This window comes from Glycine soja, chromosome 9 (genome assembly GCF_004193775.1).
Source record: "Glycine soja cultivar W05 chromosome 9, ASM419377v2, whole genome shotgun sequence".
Lineage (NCBI taxonomy): Eukaryota > Viridiplantae > Streptophyta > Magnoliopsida > Fabales > Fabaceae > Glycine > Glycine soja.
This window is the reverse complement of record NC_041010.1, coordinates 10,655,638-10,666,473: the sequence shown is the minus strand read 5'-3', so window position 1 is coordinate 10,666,473 and position 10,836 is coordinate 10,655,638. Positions and strand designations below refer to the sequence as shown.

At 37.9% G+C, this 10,836-nt stretch overlaps 1 protein-coding gene across 1 annotated transcript; it reads left to right on the top strand.

The window, feature by feature from the left end:
- Nucleotides 1-3,136: 3,136 nt before the first annotated feature.
- Nucleotides 3,137-6,177, top strand: LOC114425764 (pentatricopeptide repeat-containing protein At1g03540). The gene has a single exon (XM_028392719.1). It carries the CDS (start codon nt 3,225-3,227, stop codon nt 5,058-5,060), a length of 1,836 nt encoding a protein of 611 aa, XP_028248520.1. The 5' UTR covers nt 3,137-3,224; the 3' UTR covers nt 5,061-6,177.
- Nucleotides 6,178-10,836: the final 4,659 nt, after the last annotated feature.

The window sequence follows — 10,836 nt, the reverse complement described above, 5'->3', positions numbered from 1 at the left end:
TCATTTTATCCTCTTAAGAATTCCTTGGCCAATTCAATTGCAATTCATTAAGGAATTATTTGAGTGCTCAATCTGTAAAATCCATCTCTTTCTAGAGAGATTTGTTCTTCTTCTTCTTCTCATTCTCTAAGGGATTAAGAGACTGTGAGTCTCTTGTTGTAAAGGATCTCTAAACACAAAGGAAGGATTGTCCTTGTGTGTTTAGAACTTGTAAAAGGAATTTACAAGATAGTGGAACTCTCAAGCGGGTTGCTTGGGGACTGGACGTAGGCACAAGGGTGTGGCCGAACCAGTATAAAACTGAGTTTGCATTTTCTCTTCCCTTAATCTCCTTTATTTATTATTGCTTTATATTCATATTCAAATTGTTTCATTTGAATTAATATTTAAGAAGATTGTCATTAAGGGAATTCATAACTTGAGTAAAAAGTGAAATAAATTTTTAATTAGGGGAAACAGTTTGGAATATCTTAATTCAACCCCCCCCTTCTTAAGATATCTGAGGCCACTTGTCTAACATACGGTAGCCATAGCAGAGCCGAAACCGTCTTAAAATTGTTGGAACAATAGTTTATGGCAAACCGAAAAAATTATTGGCTGAGTCGCGGATAATGTCGCTTTCTTTAAGACGTTTCGTGGCACTGCCAAAAATTGTGCAAGCTGACTATCAACCACAAAGTCCCCAGGATAAAACAGCCCAGATCACTGTATAAGATTCCTACTACACTGATGGAACCTTTCTAGAATTACACTCTCTTGTATGACTTGAAAAGTCACTCTAAAGTCACCCGAAAATATGACTTGAAAATTCACTCTAATAACCAACCGAAAATATGACTAGAAAAGTCACTCTTATAGCTAACCGAAAATATGACTAGAAAAGTCACTCTAATAGCCAACCAAAAAATATGACTTGAAAAGTCACTCTTATAGCCAACCGAAAATATGACTTGAAAATTCACTATTATAGCCAACCAAAAAATATAGAGCGACAGAAAGAAAAAAGGAGAAGTTTGCCGGAAATGCATCGGCTGAAATATGAGAGGGAGAAAGAAAAGTTGAGGAAATGCTTCTCAACTGGGGCAAGACAAAATGAAGAAATGAGCTCTCTATATATAGGGAGTGAAACACTATTCAAGTGTTTATTTTGAGCGATGTGAGACTTAAAGCCTTTTTTTTTCCTTTTTTTTCTTCAAACTTTCATCCTTTATTTTTAAAGGAACTGTAACATGAGAAATGAATTATGCAAGTTCAATAGAAATTCTAAATTTTATCTTTATTTAAAAAAACACTTGACTTAAAGGTAAAGACTTTTTGAAGAATAAACAAAAAGCTAAAAATTTATCACAAGTGTGAGGTAGTACACATTATAAAATCATTTAATTATTTTAATAGTATATATGTTGGATTATAAACAAAACAATGCTGACAAAATAAATGTTGCTTTTTCAACAAAACCAATAGTACTTTTAGGAATAAAAAGTAATAAAACGAACACAAAAGTACAAAATAGAAATCACATAGTGACCCTTAATAGACGTGCTATCAAACATGTCATAAGCAAAATATGACATTGAAGAATTCAAGTAAAGATATTTTGTTTTTTATTTGCGTTAATTTGATTATGTTTGTATTTTGCCTTTAATATGAATTCTCATTTTGCATGCCTACCAAATTAAAAACCACAGTCAGAACAGCTTTCATGTTGCACCATTAAGAAAGTTTTCACTCTTCTGGTTCTAGCCAGATTTTAGAGAAGGATAATTTTTTTTAAAAAGCCGAAGAGAACAAAGATCATTTTATTGATCAATGCAAGGTTCATTTAATCATTTTTTCAATATGTATCTGTATATGATTTAGGGACCTTGCAAGGTCCATTTTCCATTATTTGATGCCAAATGATACTACTCAGTATGAGAGTGTGAGTACAAATTTCAGTGCTTCAATTTTAGATTCATAATTGTGCAAACTATCACATTCTTAAACTGCATTAGTGTTCGTTTAATTTTTTTTAATTACTTTATCTTTTTCACAGCAATCAATATCTGCAACACTAGATCATCATCCCGTTGTCAATGTTCCTCTTACAACAACAAAGCAAAAGAGTCACCTCAACTTACTTGCAAGACATATAAATACTCTTTGAGAAGTCTGTATTTTAACGTTACTGTATTCTAACTGTGGTCCATGAAATGTTACTGTATTTTAACGTTTATTATTAGTTAACTTATAATAAATCAATTGAAAATAAATTAGAATATTTAATCATTTTTTGAAGCAGATTAACTCAACCTGGGAAAATAAATCCAGTTTAATATTACATTGACATAGAAGAATAATTAATCACCTTTTAAAATAAAATATAATATAAATATAGCACTTTATAAAAGATCATGTCAATTTTAATTAGTAACAAGACAAACAAAGTTTAACTGAAGCTTAGTTTATTCCCCTTCGAAAATGCTTACATAACTCAAGGAACAAAACCGTACCTTACAAAACTTAAGTGCTTTATTAAGACTTACAAAACTCATTTCAGTTAGAGTCTGTTAATCAAGGTATTTATCCTAGCTAATTACTTTGTTGTAGTAAAATCTTCTCTCATCTGTGTCTAATACCCTGATTCTTCCAAGGTAAAAGATGGTGATGAAGATACAAACAAGTCAAATGCAACGTATTATGCAGCAAAAACGAGTATTTATTTTTAATTTTAAACCTCTGTCGAGAGCATTGATCGGATAAATTTCAATCATGCCAAATAAACTTGATTTAATATTATGAAGATTCATACTTTATTTAGTATTTAGTTTTGAACTTTTAGCAATCATGCTTTATAGTTGAATTTTATTATCTTTCTATGTCCTTTTATGTTCATGATTTTGCAACCCATACTTTATAGTTGTAGCTTTGATGTGTTTACACTGTTGAATTTTGTATTTTTCCGCTTTTATTTTATTTGCCATGTCTATTTCTTTATTTTTCAGCTTTATTAATTAATTAATTTATTTTTGCTTCTATTAACAACCAAATAATAAAATAAAAAAACCCCACGCCAGTGGGTATGCATGGCCCCCCTTACTAGTTCTTTTCCTATTTTCAGGACCAAAAAAGAATTATCCGTCAAAACAAACGTTCCTTTAATATCTTTGCTATTTATTTTTTTCAAGTCGAGTAGTGTCGTGTCGTGGGTAGTGAGTAGTGTCGTGTTCCGGCAAGCACATCGCATGAAGAGCCTCCATTTAAAGAGCCGCTTCAGCATCTTCACCTCCACGGTGGTTCCCTCCCGCACCGAATCCCAGATACTCCACCACTGCAAACTCGGCGCGCTCCCCAAAGCCCTAATCCTCCTCAAAGCCCAGGCTCAAGCCCAAGCCCTCAAGCCCGTCGTCTACGCCTCCCTCCTCCAAGCCTGCAGGAAAGCCCACTCCTTCCCCCTCGGCACCCACCTCCACGCCCACGTCCTCAAGTCGGGCTTCCTCGCCGACCGCTTCGTCGCCAACAGCCTCCTCAGCCTATACTCCAAACTCTCCCCACACTTCTCCCAGGCCCGCGCCCTCTTCGACGCGCTTCCATTCAAAGACGTCATTGCATGGACTTCAATCATCTCCGGCCACGTCCAGAAAGCCCAGCCCAAGACCGCCGTACACCTCTTCCTCCAAATGCTGGGCCAAGCCATCGAGCCCAACGCCTTCACTCTCTCATCCATCCTCAAAGCCTGCTCTCAGCTCGAAAACTTACACCTTGGTAAAACCCTCCACGCCGTCGTTTTCATACGCGGCTTCCACTCGAATAATAATGTTGTAGCGTGTGCGTTGATCGACATGTACGGGAGGTCGCGCGTGGTTGACGACGCGCGGAAGGTGTTTGACGAATTGCCCGAACCGGATTACGTGTGCTGGACGGCGGTTATCTCGACGTTGGCGCGCAATGACAGGTTTAGGGAGGCTGTGCGGGTGTTTTTTGCAATGCATGACGGGGGTTTGGGGTTGGAGGTTGACGGGTTCACGTTTGGGACGTTGTTGAATGCTTGTGGGAACTTGGGGTGGTTGAGGATGGGGAGGGAGGTGCATGGGAAGGTTGTGACATTGGGGATGAAGGGGAATGTGTTTGTGGAGAGTAGTTTGTTGGATATGTATGGGAAGTGTGGTGAGGTTGGGTGTGCGAGGGTTGTGTTTGATGGGTTGGAGGAGAAGAATGAGGTGGCGTTGACGGCTATGCTTGGGGTGTATTGTCACAATGGGGAGTGTGGGAGTGTGCTTGGGTTAGTTAGGGAGTGGCGGTCGATGGTGGATGTTTATAGTTTCGGGACGATTATTCGTGCGTGCTCGGGGCTGGCTGCGGTGAGGCAGGGGAATGAGGTGCATTGCCAGTATGTGAGGAGGGGTGGGTGGAGGGATGTGGTGGTGGAGTCGGCTTTGGTTGATTTGTACGCCAAGTGTGGGAGTGTGGATTTCGCATATAGGTTGTTTTCGAGGATGGAGGCGAGGAATTTGATCACGTGGAACGCAATGATTGGGGGGTTTGCACAGAACGGGAGAGGACAAGAGGGGGTGGAGTTGTTTGAGGAGATGGTGAAGGAGGGGGTGAGGCCGGACTGGATCAGTTTTGTGAATGTTCTTTTTGCGTGTAGTCATAATGGTTTGGTTGATCAGGGGAGGAGGTATTTTGATTTGATGAGGAGGGAGTATGGGATTAGACCTGGGGTGGTGCATTACACTTGCATGATTGATATTCTGGGAAGGGCTGAGTTGATAGAGGAGGCTGAGAGTTTGTTGGAGAGTGCTGATTGCAGGTATGATCATTCGCGTTGGGCGGTTCTGCTTGGAGCCTGCACTAAGTGTTCAGACTATGTCACAGCTGAACGCATTGCGAAAAAGATGATTCAGTTGGAGCCCGACTTCCACCTGAGTTATGTTCTGCTTGGTAACATTTATAGAGCGGTTGGCAAGTGGAATGAGGCTCTGGAGATCAGGAAGTTGATGGAGGAAAGAGGGGTTAAGAAGGTGCCGGGCAAGAGCTGGATTGAGAGTGAGAAGCAAAAGGGTTCTCCTGGATTTTGATTTGGCCAATATAAGCAGTGTTCCAAGCATGGGAGAAGCTGTGTGATAAAAATTGGCAGGTTGAGTTTGTTGACTACAGATTGACTGATAAATGCACTTTCATCTTGATTCTTGAACACCTGGTTTATCCCAGGTGGCATGGAAGGTTATGAACTAATGTTTACCTTTTAGGCTGAGCTAACTCCTTAACTAGTGCAAACATCAGCTTTATCCAAATATTCTATGGTGGTGCTCTAAATGAAGAGATTTTTTTTTGTCATCTGACAGACACTGTATTTAACAATCAATACTTTCACTTGGGAACTGACCAGAAAGAAGTCTGAATGCAGCATCAAATGAATTTTCTTGTCTGGTTGGAGGGATCAACATGTTAAAGCTGCAGACATTATCTACTGCTGCAATCAAATCAATAAAGATTAAAGACTAAAGATTGAACTAGATAAATAGTTTGTTGGTGGAGCTGCATGGTCTCATGAGTCATGAGTCAACTAGGATGGCCTGCTATTGAAGGGCTAATGATGTTAATAATTTCCCTTGCTGGTTCTTCAAGCAGTAATGGGTGCAAATTCTTTACAATGCAAGCAAACTGAGTTTTGTTCTAGCTTGCATACGAGGGGTGATCTTTTAGACTGTTTGGTGATGCAAAGAAGTGAATAGCCGTACATGAATCAGTCACAGGATCCATAAAACAGAGATGGACAAGTTACATATAAAGATACTTCTATGCTCAGATCAAGGGAAAGAAAAAACGATAGAATTGTTAGTAGAGAGAAGTGAACAAAGTTGTATCAACTCAGAAATGGAATTTTAGTGATGCAAAAGCAACCAAATGTTAGTTTCAAATGAAGCCAAGCATGTGATTCAAAGCATTGAATGAAACAATGGAAATTTTAGGATTTGAATTCAGTGACATTGGTGACTTTTCCTTATTTTGAACCATTAGATTAATTTAATGGTCTAGATTTACTCAATGTGAAGTTACACGCACAATGCACGAAACATGTTTTTTTTTTTTCATAGCCCATATTCCCTTATTTATAAACTCTTACATTATTATCAGTTTCTAGCCCTACTTTTGGTTATTGTGTTATTACTCATTTTGAGTTGAGGTTATGGAGATATTGATCTTTGATCATCTGGGAGCTAATAGAAGGAACATAGTGGAATTGTAGAAACTAATCAAGTTGTGATTGAATTTGTCTTTCCTGCCGTTGGTCATATTCATGATGATAGGCCTGCAGTCATAAAATTTCATGATATCCCTGAAGATACATTTATTTAATGAATGAATAAATGGCGGTTTTGGAGGAACTAGCAAATATCTTCGTTGTTATTTTCTCTTCCCCTGTCTAGATTTTATTTATCTGCATAATCTATGACCATGGGATAATAAACTTTCATAGTTAGCAAACTTCATTATGTCAAAATTATGAATACATAATTATGGGCTTGTAACTGTCTTGGGTTGTTGCTTTTTATTCCTGCTGTGCTCTTGGGTTAACATACATACTTCTACAACTTTATAGAATGCCATTTCATGTGAGAATCTTTTAAGGGATGTAGGTATCGATTGAAGATGTTTGTGTTGTTAAAACTGATCATCTTTTAGTCATGTGAGAAGTACTATGAGTGAACATGTGGATTGTAGTTGTTTCTTGTTTGTCTATGTGTCCTTGTTTCTAGCTTGTATTGAGCTAATAGTCCATTTGTGCAAAAGAAGTCCTTGTTTTATCGTGAAGGTGAAGGTGAGTTCATATGCTTTGGTGTTTGTGTTGTCAATATTTATGCTTGGATTGATGAAAGTGAAGCAATGCTATTCCTTCACATTCATGTTTCCTTCTCCTATGAACATAGTACAATTTTACGAGTTAACACTCAATTTTGACAACCTTGGCTTCATTGGAATAGTAGGATGTTGTCTTTGAAGTAATGAATTCAACTTTGAGATCACCTGGCTTGATGGGAAATTGCTTTAGATCCCACATTTTGATATTTCTTTCCACGTTTCCTCGTGTGTATAGCTGTTCAAAAGCTTACAGATAAAGCTTATTATAATTTCTGTTTGTAAAATAATTGTAATTAGAAGATATTATCACAAATAGAGTTGTGAGCAATATCGAACATTTTGATATTTCTAAGCAGTGAAGGCTGCTGATACTAAAACTGAGCACTTGCTTCCCTAAATAAAACCCAAACTTTAATAATCTCTTTTATGACTGATTCCTCTCCTTTTGTATGCCATATTTTTGGCTAAAAAGTTCTACTGCATAGCCGGAAGACCTGCAACGTGGTGTGGAGTAGCTATCCATACTCTCTTGTGTCACTGATGTCCTCAACAGTTGTTCATTCCAACCAGCTGCCAAGTGTTAGAAAGGAGGGGCTTGTGCAGGGTGCTAAAGATTGATTTGATTTTCAAACTTGCAAGTAGGGCATTTATTTACTTAGCCATCTTACAGAATGAAGATTATAATGGAGTAAAGCAGCTCCATTACATTTGTTTTCCTTTGATGTTTACTGATTTCTCTGTTTTATTTTAGTTTTTTGATAGGTACTGATATTATCGAACTTATCTGAGATAATTCAAAGAACAAAGTTGTGATTACAATTTTAAGAAAGAAAACTATCAGCCATCTAAATATTCCCCCTCTACTCACCCATACTGCCCTTATTAGTATCTTACCAACAATATTAATCTTAATTTTCTCACCAAAAAAGATATTAATATGAATTTGATGTCAACTAAATTCTTTTCCCAAATGAGCATTCCCCATTACTAACACGGTAACACGTTCCATCAAAAAACACAGTAACACGTTAAATAAATAAAGAGTAAACATTGAGCTAGACAGATAGCTTGTTGGTGGAGCTGCATGGTCTCGTGACTAGGATGGCCTGCTATTGAAGGGCTAGTGTTGTTAACAATTTCCCTTGCTGGTTCTTCATGCAGTAGTGGGTGCAAATTATTTACAATGCAAGCAAACTGAGTTTTGTTCTTGCTTGCATATGAGGGGTGATCTTTTAGGACGAAGGCTAGCGTGCACAAGTCTTGCAAGTCTGGCACCGTGCTCAAGTTTTTAGGAGTCGTTGGATTTAACAAAAAATTGAATGGCTGGTATTTTTTTTGAGTTAGATGATTTTTACACAATATGTGAAAGTTATTAATACACGTGTAAAAGAAAAGAACCATTTTAGCAAGTATGTGGCTCCCCTTCGTCGGAGCGAACCTCGTCACGTCGTTAGTGGCGTCGCGGATCAGATCAACGGGCGACCTTTATCTTCTTCTCCGTCATCACTGTCAATGATTTCTCTAAAAGCGGCAAAACAAAACAAAGGATTCCATCGCCGTCGCCTCCTTCGCCGGTGAAGGCCTTACCGTCTCTGCCACTGACGAAGGTGCTGAGAGTGTCTAAGGTGGTGATGGAGAGCCACGTACTTGGCCAAACAACTCATTTTCTTTTACATGTGTATTATTTTTTTTAAAAAAAACTTTTACATATTTATAAAATAATCTAATTAAAAATACCAGCAATTGAATTTTTAATTAATATATCAAACGGTTCCTAAAAACTTTGGCACGATGTAAACTTCATTACTAGAAAAAGGGCTTTTTACGACGGTTAATAAGTGCTTGTAACGACAGTTTTAAACCGTCGTTGTATATAACGTTGTTAAAATCAAATTGCTTTTTACGACTGTCGCAACCTACCCTTCGGCGGGAGGGCGACGCGAGGGCTCACAGGTGCGTCTTCCAAGAAAGGAAAATGTGCGGAGTCGCCACCAACGTTTATTCGAGGAAAACGTTGGAAAAACTAGGAGAGACGTGGTCTACGAACTTTAAGTGTGAAAGGTTCGAGAATTGTATTTACGCACGGGGAAGGTATTAGCACCCCACGCGTCCGTCACAAAGGACAACAGCCTTTAATCGAGTGTGTAAAAGATGACTTTAAATTGTTTTATTTCCCCTTTTTTACGTTTTTATGTCTTTTTATGCCTTTTTGTATTTTTTATCTTTTTGTGGTCGGCAAGGGTGTTTCCCTTGCTCCTACATATTTTTCAATTGTGATAAGGAAATCAGACCTACGTAGTTCTTTGAAAAAGGGCGAATCAAGTGATTCTTTTTACTTGGAAGGGGGTCATTTAAGACGTTGGACCTTAAAATGATCAATTTTACTTGGTGAGAAAGCTAAGGCGTTGGACCTCTAACCATCTCACGAGGTTGACAAAAGCGGGGCTTTTGCTCCTACGTATCTTCCATCGAAGAGGAAATCAGATCTACGTAGTTCTCGCAAAAGACAGTAAAGTGATGTGTTGATTTTTTGCTTTTGAACGGTCCATGTTAACCGATAAAAGCAAAGAGGACCGTTTAAGGCATTGGACCTTAAAACAGTTTTTTTATTTTTGCGGACAAAACTTGATTTGTGAGTTGATTTTGACCTTAGTTTCACTTTGGTTATTAGTCAATTCATTCAAGGAAACTTTCAAAGAAAAATGTCTGATTGATTTTTTTGATTATTTTATTCGAAGATATTTTGATTATTTTATTATTATTTTTCAGGATATTTTGATTATTTTATTATTATTTTGCCTTTTTTTTGGTTTAACCGTGGTTACAACGTGAACGATCGGTTAGATTTTGTTTTAACAGTGATTAAACGAGATTACAACACAAATGATCGGTTAAAATTCATTTTATCATTTATTAGGTGAGAAAACGGTTTAAATAAACGGTTAAAGCACGTTAAAAACGGAATAAAAGAAAACTAAAAGTAAACGAAATTAAAGTGAAAGTACACAAAACAAGAAATGAATTGAAAGTCTCAGATTCGAAAACTTACCCGTTGAAGAACGAAGAACGGTGAAGAATGACGAAGAATGATGAAGAATTCCACAGAATCGCTTACGGAAGCATTACGGAAGCACTTCGACTCAATTTTTTTTCACGAAAACGTGTTTTTTCCCCAAAATAGCTGAAACGCATAGCCAAGGGGTCTTGAACATTTTGAAACAGCTCCCCCTCCCCTATTTATAGGAAAAAAGGGAGGTGCTTGCCGCCCAGAGACTTAACGAAGAAGATTTCTAAGCGCACCCAAAATACTAAGTTCACCCCTCTTTTTGTATTTTACGAAAAAGTTACGGAAGCCTTACGGAAGTGTTTCGGATTTGATTTCCATCTTTTTTCTCTTCCCTTTCACCAATGTTAAGTGGAATATGCTTACCCAAGGTTTTCGGAAATTTTACGGAAGCCCCGAAAACCATTTTTCAAAAAAGTGGAGGAGCTTGCCTCCCAGTTGCTTCCTCCTTAAGCAACCCAACTTCCAAAATGTTCTAGAAGGGCCTAGACTCGAATTGCTATTTACACCCCTATCTTGATAAGTTCACACCACCTTTCGTAATTTACGGAAAAGTTGCAAAAGCCTTACGGAAGCATATATGACTTAACTTTCATCTTTTTTTCTCTTCCCTTTCACCAATTTTAAGTGGAATATGCTTACCCAAGGTTTTCGGAAATTTTACAGAAGCATTACGGAAGTCACGGAAGCCCCGAAAACCATTTTTCAAAAACGTGGAGGAGCTTGCCGCGCAGTTGCTTCCTCCTTAAGCAACCCAACTTCCAAAATGTTCTGAAAGGGCCTAGATTCAAATTGGTATTTACACCCCTATCTTGACAAGTTCACCCCCCTTCTTTGCTGATTCTTTTTCCGTAACGTTATGGAACCTTACGGATTACATAACGATACTTGTTTTCTTTCCGTAATGTCACAAAACTTTACGGATT

What these genes read in the sequence shown, in the direction of transcription:
- LOC114425764 (XM_028392719.1), top strand. Translation starts at nt 3,225, where the DNA reads ATGAAGAGCCTCCATTTAAAGAGCCGCTTCAGCATCTTCACCTCCACG.